General features: G+C 43.3%; 1 protein-coding gene across 5 annotated transcripts; it reads left to right on the top strand.

Moving 5' to 3' along the window:
• The first annotated feature begins 1,933 nt into the window (after positions 1-1,933).
• On the top strand, positions 1,934-14,071 carry F7 (coagulation factor VII). 5 transcript variants are annotated; one of them, XM_082218747.1, is made up of 9 exons: positions 1,934-1,952; positions 3,839-4,018; positions 6,043-6,203; positions 7,151-7,175; positions 7,256-7,369; positions 7,550-7,690; positions 9,267-9,373; positions 12,092-12,212; positions 13,343-14,071. In XM_082218747.1, exons 2-9 carry the CDS (start codon positions 3,862-3,864, stop codon positions 13,921-13,923), a joined length of 1,407 nt encoding a protein of 468 aa, XP_082074873.1. In that variant the 5' UTR covers positions 1,934-1,952; positions 3,839-3,861; the 3' UTR covers positions 13,924-14,071. The 5 variants fall into 5 exon arrangements, with proteins under 5 accessions (XP_082074873.1, XP_082074874.1, XP_082074871.1 ...); XM_082218748.1 differs by lacking the exon at positions 1,934-1,952 and adding an exon at positions 2,047-2,133; XM_082218745.1 differs by lacking the exon at positions 1,934-1,952 and adding an exon at positions 2,149-2,288.
• The last annotated feature ends 462 nt before the right edge of the window (positions 14,072-14,533 follow it).

Genomic DNA, 14,533 nt, shown 5'->3' with positions numbered 1-14,533 from the left:
TCTCAGATGAAGAAAAAACAATGACCACTGCCACTATAACATTTCTCAATTCTCTTAACCCTACGGTCTCCGAAACTTCCTCTCGTCTCCTCTCTTGCAGAAATTCCCTCCCTCCCACTTCCTTTGTGCATTGTATTTTTAACCACCAATATCACAGACTAAACCCACAGTATTCTGCCACTGTATCCCAAGTTACTGCAGTACATTATAGAACTCCTATGTTGAGGCATGTTCATATTACCACTTGTTCCACATCCAATGCGCTCTCACTGCTAGTTTTTGAAAACCACATTCACATAGCATTAGTCACAATTCATATTGATCCTGTTGTTTCTTGACAAATACTGCTGTTTGGTGGATTTTTCTCTTACACCAACTTCAACCTGACTAGAAAACTGGATGTGAAGTAAGTGGTAATGTGGACATTTCAGGCAGCCATCACAGCATGTGCAGATCACAGCTTCATGGATAAGAGTTGGCAGGGGGGTTGCAGGGTACAGAACCCCCCCCCCAAAAAAAACAACGTGTGTGGTGAAGAAATCCCCCCTCCACCTCTTGATGTGAACAATTCTGTGCTAATCTGTCTGGAAACACAGTGGAGAAGAATAACCTCACTTCATTTTAAGCCACTGTTGTCAACATAACCTTGCACTTCTGTAGCTATCTCCTGCAAATTACAAATACGCTCCTTGTCCCAACTTTCGGAAGCGTAGCCATGTTAATCTGTTTAGCAGCAAAATCAGCAAGGTACCGAAGCATCTTGAAGACAAGCGGATGAAAGATTGCATAACCTTTTGTGGACTAAAGTTAACTTCATTGGGGTGGGGGGGGGTGGGGAGAGAGATACTCCTGGTATCAGACAACCAAAGCATAGTCTGTACTTAACATTGCCTGGTGCAAGGAATGTATTTTGTACCAGGAATAGGAATTTGAGATAAGGAAAGGCCAGTTCATACTGTCCACCTAGAAACTTCCAGTAACAGAATGGAAACATTCTTTGATTTATGCTTCATTAGAGCTGTAGAACAAGTCTAAGGATTAATCAATCATTTGATAAAATCAAAGTGCATAGGTATTACGGAGTTTGTGTTAGAGGATCTGCAATGAATACCAAAAAACCCCAAGCGTCTATGTTTTCCAGGGACAGTGCCAGATTTACAGAAGCTGTCTCTGTTTCTGATTTGATCCCATAATGTCCTGCTTTTCCTTAGGATGTCCCTATATTCATCAGAGAAATGTTGGAGGGTATGGAGTTATGTGACACCCCCCCCCCGACATAACAGCCCTGCATAGGGAATGTTTTTTTTTAATGTTTAATGTTCTTTTGTGTTTTTATATATGTTGGAAACCGCCCCAAGTGACTGGGGAAACCCAATCAGATTTGTGGGGTATTATTATTATTATTATTTATATTATTGAATAGGACATTCCTATTTCCATCAGAGAAATGTTGGAGCATATCTCATCATCACAAAATTGCAAGGTTCAAAAATACTGTCCAGGTAGGTCCCCCACACCTGACCACCAAGAAAGGCACGTCAATGACCCAGTTAGTTATAATGGTGATACAGAAAAGCAAGTACAAATTGGGATTGTTTTTTATTATTGGCAGCCCCTCATTTCCTCCTAGATTAAGGTGACAGCGTTCACCAAGGTCAGTGTCAGACCCTGTTGAAAATGGGCTCCCCAAAATTCACCGTCCTATTTATGAGCGGCAAAATGAGGGAGGCAGTGAATATTCTCCAAATATTCCTGGGGGAGGGACGGGTGGCAGAATCATCCCAACAGTTTCAGTATGACTGAAAAAAAAGAAATTTCTACACACACACACACAGCGCCTCTCAGTGAAACTTTATAATTATGTTTGTAGCAGAGGACAAAGGAAGCTTATGGCCTAAGAAAGGACTGGAAGGAATAAGGCCAAATACGGGAAGGGAAGCAGTGCTACCCTCGTGAGGAGCACCCTTTTTGTTGATTTCTTAACAGACCCGCCCAACCCCTTCCATGCACTAGGCTGGGTTTGCTTGTTTTTATGCCTATGCTGGCAGAGCAGACTCCCCACTGCAAAAGCTCGGCCCCAATGAATGTGGGGCAGCAGGGCCAGTCCTCTGGGAGTGCAGTGGAGAGGACAAAGTGAAGGAACCACTCTTCCCCTTCACAAGAAGGGGACATGACAGGGCCGGAGTCCCACCCGAATCTGAAGTGTTTTTGGTGGAGACATGCAAGAGGCCATCTCAGGGCTGTATACTATACTTTCTGTGGGGAGGCCGCATGCTTGTTTTCCTTTAGTTTAATCTTTCTCATTTGCCGCCTAAGAAGTTTTCATGGTTTGGTGTTCTGCGATTTTCTTAAAGCTCTTCTAATTTTACTTTACATACAGTGCCAGATTACCAAATAGGCCCTGCGATTAAACGCATCAAAACAATAACTTGATTTGATCCTGAGAGGAAAATGCAATTGAGTACAGTGGTACCTCTGGTTACATACGCTTCAGGTTACATACGCTTCAGGTTACAGACTCCGCTAACCCAGAAATATTACCTCAGCTTAAGTACTTTGCTTTGTAGCCTTTTTAATCCATGGGTAGGAATAATTGTTGCACCTGAGCAGAGGGGTTAATCCAGAGAAAGAGTGTTTTATTCTGCCGTGGGGGGGGGGGCAGAGGCACCTGTGTGATTCAGTTCACAAAAGACAGGCCGCCCCGAAAACATTTTACAAGCAGGTTTTATCCTTTTTTCAAACCCCTTTTTTCTTCTCCCCCTTCACAGATTCTTACATAGAAATGTTGCTTTTCGTTCTCTGACTCTGTTCCCGGAAGTATGTTGCAAATCAATGCACCAGGACAAGGTTATCTTGGATCTGGGAAACGAAAAGCTTTACTGTTCTCAGCTCTGGGTTTGTTACAGCGTTTTTGTTACAGAGAGGACTGCTTAGCTTATGCTTTTTCTCTTAGAGGGAAATGCAGTTTTTAAAATGCGTACTCCGAGGCCTGGCTGGGGGGGGGGATTCACAAACAGTTTTTAGGGCTTTCTGGGGTAACCCTAACTGTACCCCTTCAGCTTCAGGATGAGAACAGAAATCGTGCGGCGGCAGCGCGGCTGCAGCGGGAGGCCCCATTAGCTAAAGTGGTGCTTCAGGTTAAGAACAGTTTCAGGTTAAGAACAGACCTCCGGAACAAATTAAGTACGTAACCAGAGGTACCACTGTATTAGGATATATATTCAACTTCCTAGGATTTAGTTCCAGCACTGTTTACACACTTTAGATACTTTTATTTTCTTCATTGTGTTTCGCTGGTTCTGTTGTCGGCTGGCTTTCACACTGTGTAGAAAAGCAGGCCTTCCTTCCTCAGGGGTAGGAAACCTCATGGTCAGAGGCTGAATGCAGCTGTCCAGGACACAGCTCTCAACCATCTTCCTAGGCCATTCATTCCCCTTCCCGGTCCACACACCCTTTTCCCAGATGAAAACCCTCTGCAGTCTCCTCAACTGCTTTTTTTTCTGGCTGGAATGTGTCCTTGAACTACGACAAAACCTCTTTTTGGAGGAATGAGAGATACGTATTGGATGTTCGCGTATGTAGAAATATATTGGCTTTTTGGTGTGCAAAGGCAAGAGTCACACCTGTTGCTCCACAACCTTTGCCCCTCACCCCACTTTTCACCAGCATGTGGCCCCCAGGAGGTTTCTGATGAGGGACGGCAGCCCTTGGGTTGAAAAAAGTTTCTCCACCCCTGGTATAAACAGAAATAAATGAACTTAAATCTGATCTTTCTTGTTTGTTCAGCTTTCCACCCATGAAAATTGGTTTGTTACAGCTTCAGTTTTCTCTCTTCCAGTGTTTCTGTTCCCCCTCCTATGAATGGAGCAATTGCAGCAGAACTTTGGTCACTGCGATCTTGCTGAAATATCAGCACACAATTTGGGACACAAGCATTTTGGTTTCATCATGATTTCCTGTCACTTCAGCATTCTGTTTTTCTTCCTTTTCCTGGTGTATCCGCTTTCACCGGCTGCAGGTATGACTCATGAAAAACTGCCATAATGTATAAACTTGAAATGTTTCCTTTTCTTGTAATTTTCTTATTGAAAGTGCAGGGCAATTTTGAGAAAGGATTCAAAGGCTTCTAAATCTTCCTAAAACCAAACTGTTTTGTGTGACACAGCTGCTCATGTGATTACCATAATGATTTAGAAAAATCTGCTGCTAAGCTTAATGGTTAACCAAATTCCCCACTGCCTCACAGATAGATCAAAAACCAGGTTTTAAACTGAGAGGTCAAAAAAGCAGCAAATCTGACCAACTCTTTTTTATGTATTTCTAAAACCACCATTATCAATTATTGCTTCCATGTAGTTTTCTCTTTGTTGGTTATTGTTTTGTTTAAACAGAACCTGTAGAATAATATCATGAAGAGAGAAACCTATATCACTGTGTTGCCTCCACATCCAGGATTTTACCAGTAATTTTTCCAAAATTACTGAAAGGTGTTTTTTTTTGGGGGGGGGAGCAAATTTTCTGGCATTCACAAAGCTAAAGAGGAAGGGCCGTAATCACAAAAAATTGTGATTCTTTACATTTTGTGAATTATTAGTAAACAAGTTGTGTGAACTGTCCGTTGGCTCAAGTAAGTGATATGTGAGTCTAGCTATAGACTAATCTTCTTTACAATCATAATCTGTAATTATTCAAACTTATGTATTATTTGTGATACACATCATTTGAAAATAGAGGTTAAGTCATTCTTTACTGGAAGGATAAAAGGTGACTAAAACTAAACATGGTAAATATTTGTTCCAGGGTTTCTTTTGCTTAATCCAAAAATACAATTTAGTTACTAAACTATTTGAATGTACCATAACAGGAATAATATTTATTTATAGAGTCAGCCCATTATTTGACAAAGAGTCAGCTTTCAGAGTGCACATTCTTTGTCAGACAGATGTTTGTTTAGGGGGAAAAGGAAAAGAAACCTTATGAAATATAGACATGTTGGGTTGTATCCAACAAGTCATACTCAGAGTAGACCCACTGAAATACAGGGACTTGACTTACTTAAGTCCATTTATTTTTGTGGGCTGCTATGAGAATGGCTTAGTTAACTATCAGTCCCGACTATATTTAAGCCTGCTGTTCATGACTTCGAATTAATGAAGTAAATTTGAACACTTGCACTCAAGTGAGGAGCTAATCTTAAAAAGATAGACTTGGGGGGGGATTGCATGCTCACAAAGATGCACATGCCTCTTAATTAACAGTTGTTTGGATGCAAGGAACTATGCAGTCAATTTTGTGAATTTTAATTATAATTCTTGAACGTTTCATTGGTAACTGCGTTCGAATCTGATGGGCAGCAAAGAGTAGTTTCTCTGTGGGATGGACAAAGAGGGTTGTTCTGTAACTCAAACGAAAAGAATTACAATGCCCCATAACACAATGAACAGTAAAGTATTTTTCTGGCTTGAAGCATTTCTACTAAGACTGTGTTAAGTATTCCTCAATTTTGATGTTTATTTTGAAATTGCTCTGGCTCATGTGAGCCTGAGAGACACAGTGGGGGCTCATTAAGCTGCTCATCTGAGGCATGGAAGGCTCCCCTCGCCTCAGCTGAGCAGCCTCGACAAGCCTCTACCTGCAGAGGACACACACACAGCCTGAAGAGATTATCTCTGGGCTCTGGGGTGGGTCTTCTGGGGGAGGCACGTTCCTGCACCTTTTTGTCTTGGAAAAAAGCACAGCTTACCAACATAGCTTTATGATACCATTGACAAAAGTCATATGGATTGCTACCGCCAGTAAGGTGAAATAGCAGTGAAGGCAAACGAGGGCAAGAAGGAATTGTTGGGCTGAGAAATGGCAACCTGGAAAACCTGGGGACGCTGATCCACACAAAACCCCCCACAGAATGAACTCTCCAAAATGGACATAAAATACAGTATTCTAGGTTTAGTTCCATTCCCTGCTTTCCTCGGCTGTGGAGATATCCCTAATAACCATGCTTTGCGGAGGCAGAAAGCCAATGATTTTTTTTTGTTTTTAAAGTCTTCTTAAAGCATGAGGAAGCAAGCAGTGTGCTACAAAGGAATAAGAGAGCCAACACCATCTTTGAAGAGTTGAAAACGGGATCACTGGAACGAGAATGCATGGAAGAGAAATGTTCATTTGAGGAAGCCAGAGAAATCTACAAAGATAGCGAAAGGACTGTAAGTAATGTGAAGTAATGGAAGAGCATCTTCCCATTTTGATGACATTTGCCAAATCTGTATTAGAAGCAATGGTTTATAACAAATTGAACCATGGTTTGACATTACATGAGAAACCAATGGCTTCATGCCTTTCCTCCCTAATCCCCTTGCTCACTCCCAATTCCCTCCCAAATCCAAACCAGCAAACTGTGGGTTGTGCTCACCCTCCAAACCAGAACTACAGACCCTGATTGCAAGTACAAAGTGTAACTTGCCAATTTGAATGTGATTTGCAACTTCTTGTTTGGCGGAGAATTTGCCAGTTCTGATACTTTATAATAGCAAAAAGGTTCCATCTGGTTCTTGTGTCTGATAAAATACCTGTTCTGTCTTTGGTGAGAAAATGGGATTTTGGAGATTACTTGTTTTAAATGCATTAGTGGGAGTTGATAGATCTGTGATTCTTCAGGCCTTGGGGACAGATCTATGAAGTGCATCATATCTCTTGTACAAACACACGTAAATGTAATAAATGTACATACAGTACATGAACAACATGTGGTGTTCAACGTACATTTCCTATATTGCATCTGGTGGGACTCAATTTAAAATACTGGGCACGGCATTTATAATTTCCTTGTGAAACAAAGGAACACATGCCCAATTGGCTTTTGCATCACCAAAGAAGAACCTATTGCAGGTGAAATTAACAGAGCAGACAGAAAAGCCCCATCTGTGATACTGTGGAGTGTCTGAGTGGGATCAGCCAATTTAAGAAGCAATTCTTGGTTCAAAAATAGGGAAGTTACAAGTAAACCCAGAAGTAAACTAATATTTTGAAGGTTATCATGATAGTAGATGCCTTTTCCCAAACTGTTATAGAGTAGATGCTGTTTTACTTAGATATTGACGTTTTTATGCTCATTTTGATTATTTCTCCTGTATCTCTGTCCTTTTCTACTCAGATGGAATTCTGGAAACAATACACAGGTAAACTGACTCATGCCCATAGAAAATTTGCTATTGGAGCTCTTCCTATAATTTTTGCTGACACTTGAGTGTTTTCATAGATGCTAATGAGTGTGACTCCAACCCTTGTCAGAATGGTGGGACTTGTCATGATGAGTATCAGAAGTACAATTGTTACTGTCCTGAAGATTATGAGGGCAGAAACTGTGAAATTGGTAAGATATTCCTATCATCTATCTATCTACAGTATCTATCTATCATCCATCTATCTATCTATCTATCTATCTATCTATCTATCTATCTATCTACAGTATCTATCTATATAACGTTTAGAATATAAATCTGCAGGTCTTTTGCAAGGCATTTGGTGAATTAATATGTTCTCATATATTTAGGCCCAGAAACCAGACTAAAATGCATTTATGACAACGGCAACTGTGAGCATTATTGCATCGATATCCCAAATGCAGTACGACAGTGTTTCTGTGCAGAGGGATATAGGCTGGGAAGTGATAAAGAATCTTGTATCCCAGAAGGTAAGGTATAGAACACATCACCACACCAGTTGTATTTCAGGTTACATCCATGGCCTGATAGATGTCAGAGAATATGTAAAAATCTTTAAAAAAAAAAAAAATCTGATAATTTTAATTTAAAATCAAATGGTAGGCTAAAATATGATGGCAGAAAAAAAGATTCCTTGCTATTCCCCATTCAGATAAAATTGTTCTTTCCCACTTAGCAGTTGTATCTTTACTAGCTTATAAACTGAAATATTTACTCTAGGGCTTCAATTACTAATCCAGCTAAACCAAGTTTAACATCATTGTTCCCAGGATCTAACTACTGGCAGTGCAAGGAAAATGCTTTATGCTGAGTCAGACCATTGGTTCACATAGCTCAGTAGTGTCCACACAGACTGGCAGCAGCTCTCCAGGATTTCAGATGGGCCTTTTTCCTTCCTGGAGATATTGGGGATTAAACGTGGCCGGTGCTCTACTATCCTGTTCTCCATTTTCAGTAACTATACAGTGGTACCTCGGGTTAAGAACTTAATTCGTTCTGGAGGTTTGTTCTTAACCTGAAACTGTTCTTAACCTGAAGCACCACTTTAGCTAATGGGGTCTCCTGCTGCCATCTGTTCTCATCCTGAATCACGATTTCTGTTCTCATCCTGAAGCAAAGTTCTTAACCCGAGGTACTATTTCTGGGTTAGCGGAGTCTGTAACCTGAAGCGTATGCAACCCGAGGTACCACTGTACTACATGGCTATCTGTCATGCCGCAGCAGTACAGGGTCATCAACTTGTGGCTGGAGTGCAGATTGTGACTTTGCTGGGATATATGCATCAGTTTCAGTCCAACTACTCCCGCTTAACTGGTTTGTTGACTAGGCCAGATGTGACTGTAACAGCCTGTTGGGAATGAGGCACAGAAATTAAAAAAAGAATTGCATGTCACATTCTTTGAATGCATTCAATCAGTGGATTTAAAGGATTTCACAATACAAAACTCCCACCTGAGAATGAGCTTTTTTAATAGGAAAAGTAAAGGTAAAGGGACCCCTGACCATTAAGTCCAGTTGTGAACGACTCTGGGGTTGCAGCGCTCATCTCGCTTTACAGGCCAAGGGAGCTGGCGTTTGTCCACTTCTGCAGACAGTTTTTCCGGGTCATGTGGCCAGCATAACTAAGCCACATCTGACAAAACCAGAGCAGCGCACAGAAACACCGATTACCTTCCCGTCAGAGCGGTACCTATTTATCTACTTGCACTGTGTGCTTTTGAACTGCTAGGTTGGCAGGAGCTGGCACTAAACAACGGGAGCTCACCCCATCATAGGGATTCGAACCGCCGACCTTCTGATTGGCAAGCCCAAGCGGCACAGTGGTTTAACCCACAGCACCACCCACGTCCCATTTTTTTCATAGTAGTTAATAACAAAAGATTGTAAATTTGCGCTTTAAAATATTGTCACAGTATTATAGTCTGAAAGCTCAACTGTATGTTTAAAAATATTATTTACTGATGTTTTGCAATGCAGACCAAACTCAGAAGTGGGGAAGGGCTCATACCATGTTTCACGCATAACAAAAGCTACATCTTTTTGCAGTTGATTATCCTTGTGGGAAAATACCACTTCTGGCCAAAAAAAGGGAGGACCGACAGGGAAGAATCGTAGGTGGTTATACCTGTCCTCAAGGTGAATGCCCATGGCAAGTGAGTCTTCAAATAACTTTAGTACAATTCTCTGTCTGTCTGTCTTTGCATCAGAAACACTGAATTGGGGGAAGGGCACAAACAGGTTCCTCTTGACTTTCCATACACTGTATGGTGCATTAGGGGGAAAGAAAACTGTGCCAGATCCCTGCATTTCAAAAGAGACAAAACAATATCCAAACAAAACCTCCAACATAACATTCACAAAGTGGTTAAACATTGCAAGGTGTTCAGTGCAGACAGGAGAAGCTTAAATGGCTAGACAACCATTCCTATACTAAAAAAAAAAATCATTTTTGAAAAAGTTATAAAAATTAGACTGATAATAGGAATAGTTACAACGCATTTTTTGCACTGCAGTCAAACAGCACACCTATTTATGAGGTGTGGGCAGGGGTAAGAAACATGAGCAAGAAGTTGTATTTTGAATGTTGGGAAGCGCAACCTTGAGGGAGAACATGCACAAGTGTGCTTTTGGGGGGCTTTTTTCTTCACAGGAACAGAAAAGCCTGACATGTAATGTGCTTGAATGGAGGTCAAACCCAAAGTTATGTGTGCTGTTTGTTTTGCTTTTGATATTCGGTGTGTAGTTCTCTGGGAAAGGATTCTTAACTTTGCACCTTTACACAGTGTAAACCACCTCTCACCTCCCACTGCTAATAGCTCTGGGGGCAGAAAAAAGACAGGCATAGATGCTGTACACTCAGCTCTCCCCCTACGTACTAAGTTTTGTAACCACTCTTAGGATGCCTAGACCAGTGTTTCCCAACCTTTTTTGGGCAACGGCACACCTGTTTAATGAAAAAAATCTCGCGGCACACCACCATTACAGCCCCGTGACGTCAGCGCGCAGCGTCACGCCGGGAGGGACGCACGAAAGTGAAAGTTTTCAATTTTTTCCCTCCCCCTTGCCGGGGAACCTCCAAGCTTTGGGGGGGGGAGGAGGCAGCAAAGCGAGGCAGGAAGGAGAGCGCAGCTTGGCTGAGTGAGCTTTGGCAAGGGCAGGGAATGAGAGCCGCGAGGCGGGCGCTGCAGACGGAGGCGCTGCCCGCCGAGCTCGCAGCTCGCCCGTCGAAGCCTGCACGATCACCCGCCGCAGGGAGCCGGGGGCGGCGGCGCGGTTGCCGGGCAGCGGCGGGGGTGGTGGTGGCGGTGGCTGCTTGTCGCCCTCCTGGGCGGAGGCGGGCACGGTGGGCACCGGCCCGGCCAAGGGCCCCTGCTTGGTGCCGTCGGATGTGGGAGCTCGCTCGCTCGCCGCCCCGCGTGTGCTCGCTGAGCGGCGATAGGATGTAGCGAGCGGCGATGGGGCTAGCCGGAGAAGAGAGGGCGAGCCCCCTCCGCTCCGGCCCTAAAAAGGGCAAGCCACGCCCCCTCCAGCCAGCCAGGAGGCGTGGCCGGATGGGATTCCCCTGCTCTCGCGGGGGGCTGAGATGGGATTCCCTGCTCACGTGGGGGCGGATGGGATTCCCCGCTCACGTGGGGAAGGGCGTGATGCCCGCAACCCCACCTCCTGGGGCAGGCCCAGTGGCGAGCGGATGCGCAGGCCCAGTAGCGAGCGGCGATGGGATGTGGGAGCTCGCTCGCTCGCCGCCCCGCGTGTGCTCGCCGCCGCCGCCCCGCCTCTCACCGCCCGACTCGCCCGCCTCCACGGAACACAAGGCAAAGTTCCACGGCACACTAGTGTGCCGCGGAACACCGGTTGGGAAACACTGGCCTAGACCCTTGCCTTTGCTTTGGTATCTCAGGTGCTCTCCTTGGCCATAAGGACATAAGAGCCCTGCTGGGTCAGAACAAGGCCTGTCAGCTTCAGCATCCTATTTCCTGCAGTGGCCAACCAGATGCCCCTGACAGCCCACAAGCTAGAGATGAGAGCAACAGGATGTTCTCCTGCAGTTATCTCCAAGCAAGTTAGTATTCAGAGGTGTTGAAAACATCTGATTCTGGTGGTAGTACATAGCTATCACAATTTATCTTTCAGGACTTCATCTAATCTCATTTTAAAGATGCCTAAATTAGTAGCCATCACTACTAAGAGAGAGCCAGTGGAGAGCCAATGTGGTGTAGTGGTTAAGAGCGGTAGTCTCGTAATCTGGGGAACCGGGTTCGCGTCTCCGCTCCTCCACATGCAGCTGCTGGGTGACCTTGGGCCAGTCACACTTCTTTGAAGTCTCTCAGCCCCACTCACCTCACAGAGTGTTTGTTGTGAGGGAGGAAGGGAAAGGAGAATGTTAGCCACTTTGAGACTCCTTCGGGTAGTGATAAAGTGGGATATCAAATCCAAACTCTTCTACATCACCCTTTAAAGCTGTTTTTAAAGGGCTTTTTTTTTTGCCTGTCTTAAATCTCCTGCCATCCAACTTCATTTGATGCCCCTAGGGTTCTAGTATTATGAGAGAAAGAGAGATAGAAACATCTTTCTCCCTACTTTTTCCACACCTTACATGCATTTATAGTCAGTCACACCCCTCCTTACTCATCTGTTTGTTTTTTCTAAATTCACCCTTTCCCGCAAACATTGTAACTTTCCTTCATTTGGAGAAGTTGCTCCAGCCTTCTGATTATTTCAGTTCCCCAAAATTTTAAGTGTCATTTAAACAACCTAACCATGCCATTCAGTTGAACACATTACTGGTAGATGTGTTGACAGGTCCTTCATAAATGCCAAGTAAATCATGTTTCTTGTAAAGGGGTTTGCAGTGATGGTTGTTGTATTTTCAGGCTCTCATGATGGAAGGTCAAATGCAGAAGTGTGGAGGTGTTCTGATTGCTCCATCATGGGTAGTTACTGCAGCCCACTGCTTCTCACAAACACGCCGCGAAAAACTCAGGATAAAGCTGGGTGAGTACAGTCCTCAGTGGAATTGAGAAGATAAACTTAGTAAAGAGAGGCTTGCAATTATGCTGTGCTGAAACTACATAGAGCTTGATCCATATGGTTGGACAGTTGGAACAAGCTTCCCTGGTAAAGTGTGGAGAACGAGGTACAAGGTTTTAAAAAACAAAATAAACATTATTGAGTGCTATGCCATGCAGGGAGATCAAATGGCCAATAACTGGATCACTAGATATGTAGATCAAGTAAGACTGTCAGCATAAATAATTGGACATCAGAATCTGATCAGTGTGACACATTCCGCTTCTAGAAACACAGCCTGTAATATGAATCCATCTGTGTGGAGACCAGGGCATTCCATTATGCCCTTCCTTTCCTTGACATAACATCCAAACTCTCAGTAAAGTAGCTTAAACTAAATAAAATATTATGCAGGTAGAATGCCAGCAGGGGCATCAAGGTTCCTGGCTCCCTGGAAATGTATTTGTTCCATTGAGACCAAAGTGGCAGACCTGGAAAAGCTAAAAGATGTAGAGAAGCTGGCAGATAAGGCCTTCAGGGATGTTACAGCTGTGTCCCATTCCCACAGTGATAGGTCCCCTGCTGTCAGGGAGAATGAGGTCCCAGGGAATGAAATAATTGCCCTGGGGAAGAGTACCTGCTGGAGGTTCAATAATGGAAAATTATTCTGCCATGCAACAAGAAAATAATCAAAAACATAACCATTAATGACCATGCAGTGCTTCCAGACAACCTGTTTGTTGAGTGGTCATCCTGATTTGTTTCCAGGGAGATTAGACAGTGTTGGCTACAGAATAACAAATTATTCTGATTAGTTTGCATGGAAATTGGATGATTATGATGCATCAAAACTAACGTTATTCCACACATTCCAGCGCATTTTCATGTCACTTACAAAATGTCCAGTCTTGGGAAAGTGGGTTCTTTGATGCAAAACCTCCCAATCAACTATAATTGCACAACCTAAATTTGCCAGTGTGTGACCCCAAAATAAGGTCAATCTTTGTGCTATTAATACTCTCTGAATATGAGCCTAAAGACCTGGCTCAACTCTGAGATCTGTGCTATTAAGAAACCTGATACCTGTCGCTTAACAAATGTTCCTGCTTTTCCAGGCAAATACAGGATAGACCAGGAAGAAGAAGGTGAACAGGAAAGAAGAGTTGCTAAAATCATAATCCATGAAAAGTATTCTCCAAAAAAAGTTGAAAATGACATTGCCTTGTTGCAGTTAGCAACACCTGTCAATTTCACAGATTACGTGGTGCCCATATGCTTGCCTCAGCAGCGGTTTGCTGCAGATGTGCTGAGCTTCATTGAATACTCCACAGTGAGTGGATGGGGGCGTCTCTTAGAAGGCGGGGCTACGTCAGCCACACTTATGCAAGTGAGACTCGTCAAAATGCATAGGAAAGAATGTGCTCAGCACACTAACTTAAACATTACAAAGAACATGTTCTGCGCAGGATACCTTGATGGGAGTCGAGACGCTTGTGAAGGTGACAGCGGTGGGCCTCACGCCACTGAGTACAGGAACACGTGGTTTCTAACAGGGATCGTGAGCTGGGGTAAAGGCTGTGCGGCAATGGGCACATACGGAGTTTACACCAATGTCGTAGAATACATTGGGTGGCTAAACAATCACATGCAGAATACCTCTAGCACGGCAGTTGTACATACACCCTCTCAGAATTAAGGCCTATTGAGTTCAATGGGATTTAATCACAGATAAATGTATACAGCATTGCAGCCTTCATTAGCACTTTCCTTGGGTTTTTTTTGACACTTGTTTTTCAACATTCTTCGAGCATCGTATATCAATTAAAGGCTATATACCGAATTAACACTTACTTTTATTCATTTTCACAAGTTTATTCTTCAGAATTATTTTTAACATTGCGTCCAGGAAGGGAGCATACACTGTTTATAATCGTAGTGTAATCTTTAACTTTTTTTCACTTACAACAAGAAAAATAAGAATTTGATTTGATTCTTGCAGTCTTAAAAGTTTCAGTACAAAAAAAGAGTGGACATGCTTAATTCAGTTTGCATAAGGCAAAGTATTTAAAGTGATAGGAGATGCTGTCTCGGCTTTGTTCCTTTCTCTCTACACAGTTTGTGAATGCTATGTACATTCCCATCCCTGCTCTTATGCTTTCAACAACCCTGTGCGGCAGGTTAGACTGAGTTAACCAATATGCACGTGCACCTGATTTAAGGTACAGAGAAGAGCAACCAAAATGAGCAGAGGATCACCTTGGGGCCACCTTCCCAATGAGGAGTACAGATGAAAGGATATGTCAGTT

Source organism: Podarcis vaucheri, assembly GCF_965113315.1.
Source record: "Podarcis vaucheri genome assembly, chromosome: 4".
NCBI lineage: Eukaryota > Metazoa > Chordata > Lepidosauria > Squamata > Lacertidae > Podarcis > Podarcis vaucheri.
The sequence above is the reverse complement of the archived record's forward strand: the minus strand, read 5'-3'. Positions and strand labels throughout refer to the sequence as shown.

Excerpts from the sequence above, each read along its gene's own strand:
- F7 (XM_082218747.1), top strand. The coding sequence starts at position 3,862 with ATGGAGCAATTGCAGCAGAACTTTGGTCACTGCGATCTTGCTGAAATA. Across the intron at positions 7,176-7,255 it reads ATTCTGGAAACAATACACAG|ATGCTAATGAGTGTGACTCC; the intron begins GTAAACTGACTC and ends GTGTTTTCATAG. Across the intron at positions 7,691-9,266 it reads AGAATCTTGTATCCCAGAAG|TTGATTATCCTTGTGGGAAA; the intron begins GTAAGGTATAGA and ends ATCTTTTTGCAG.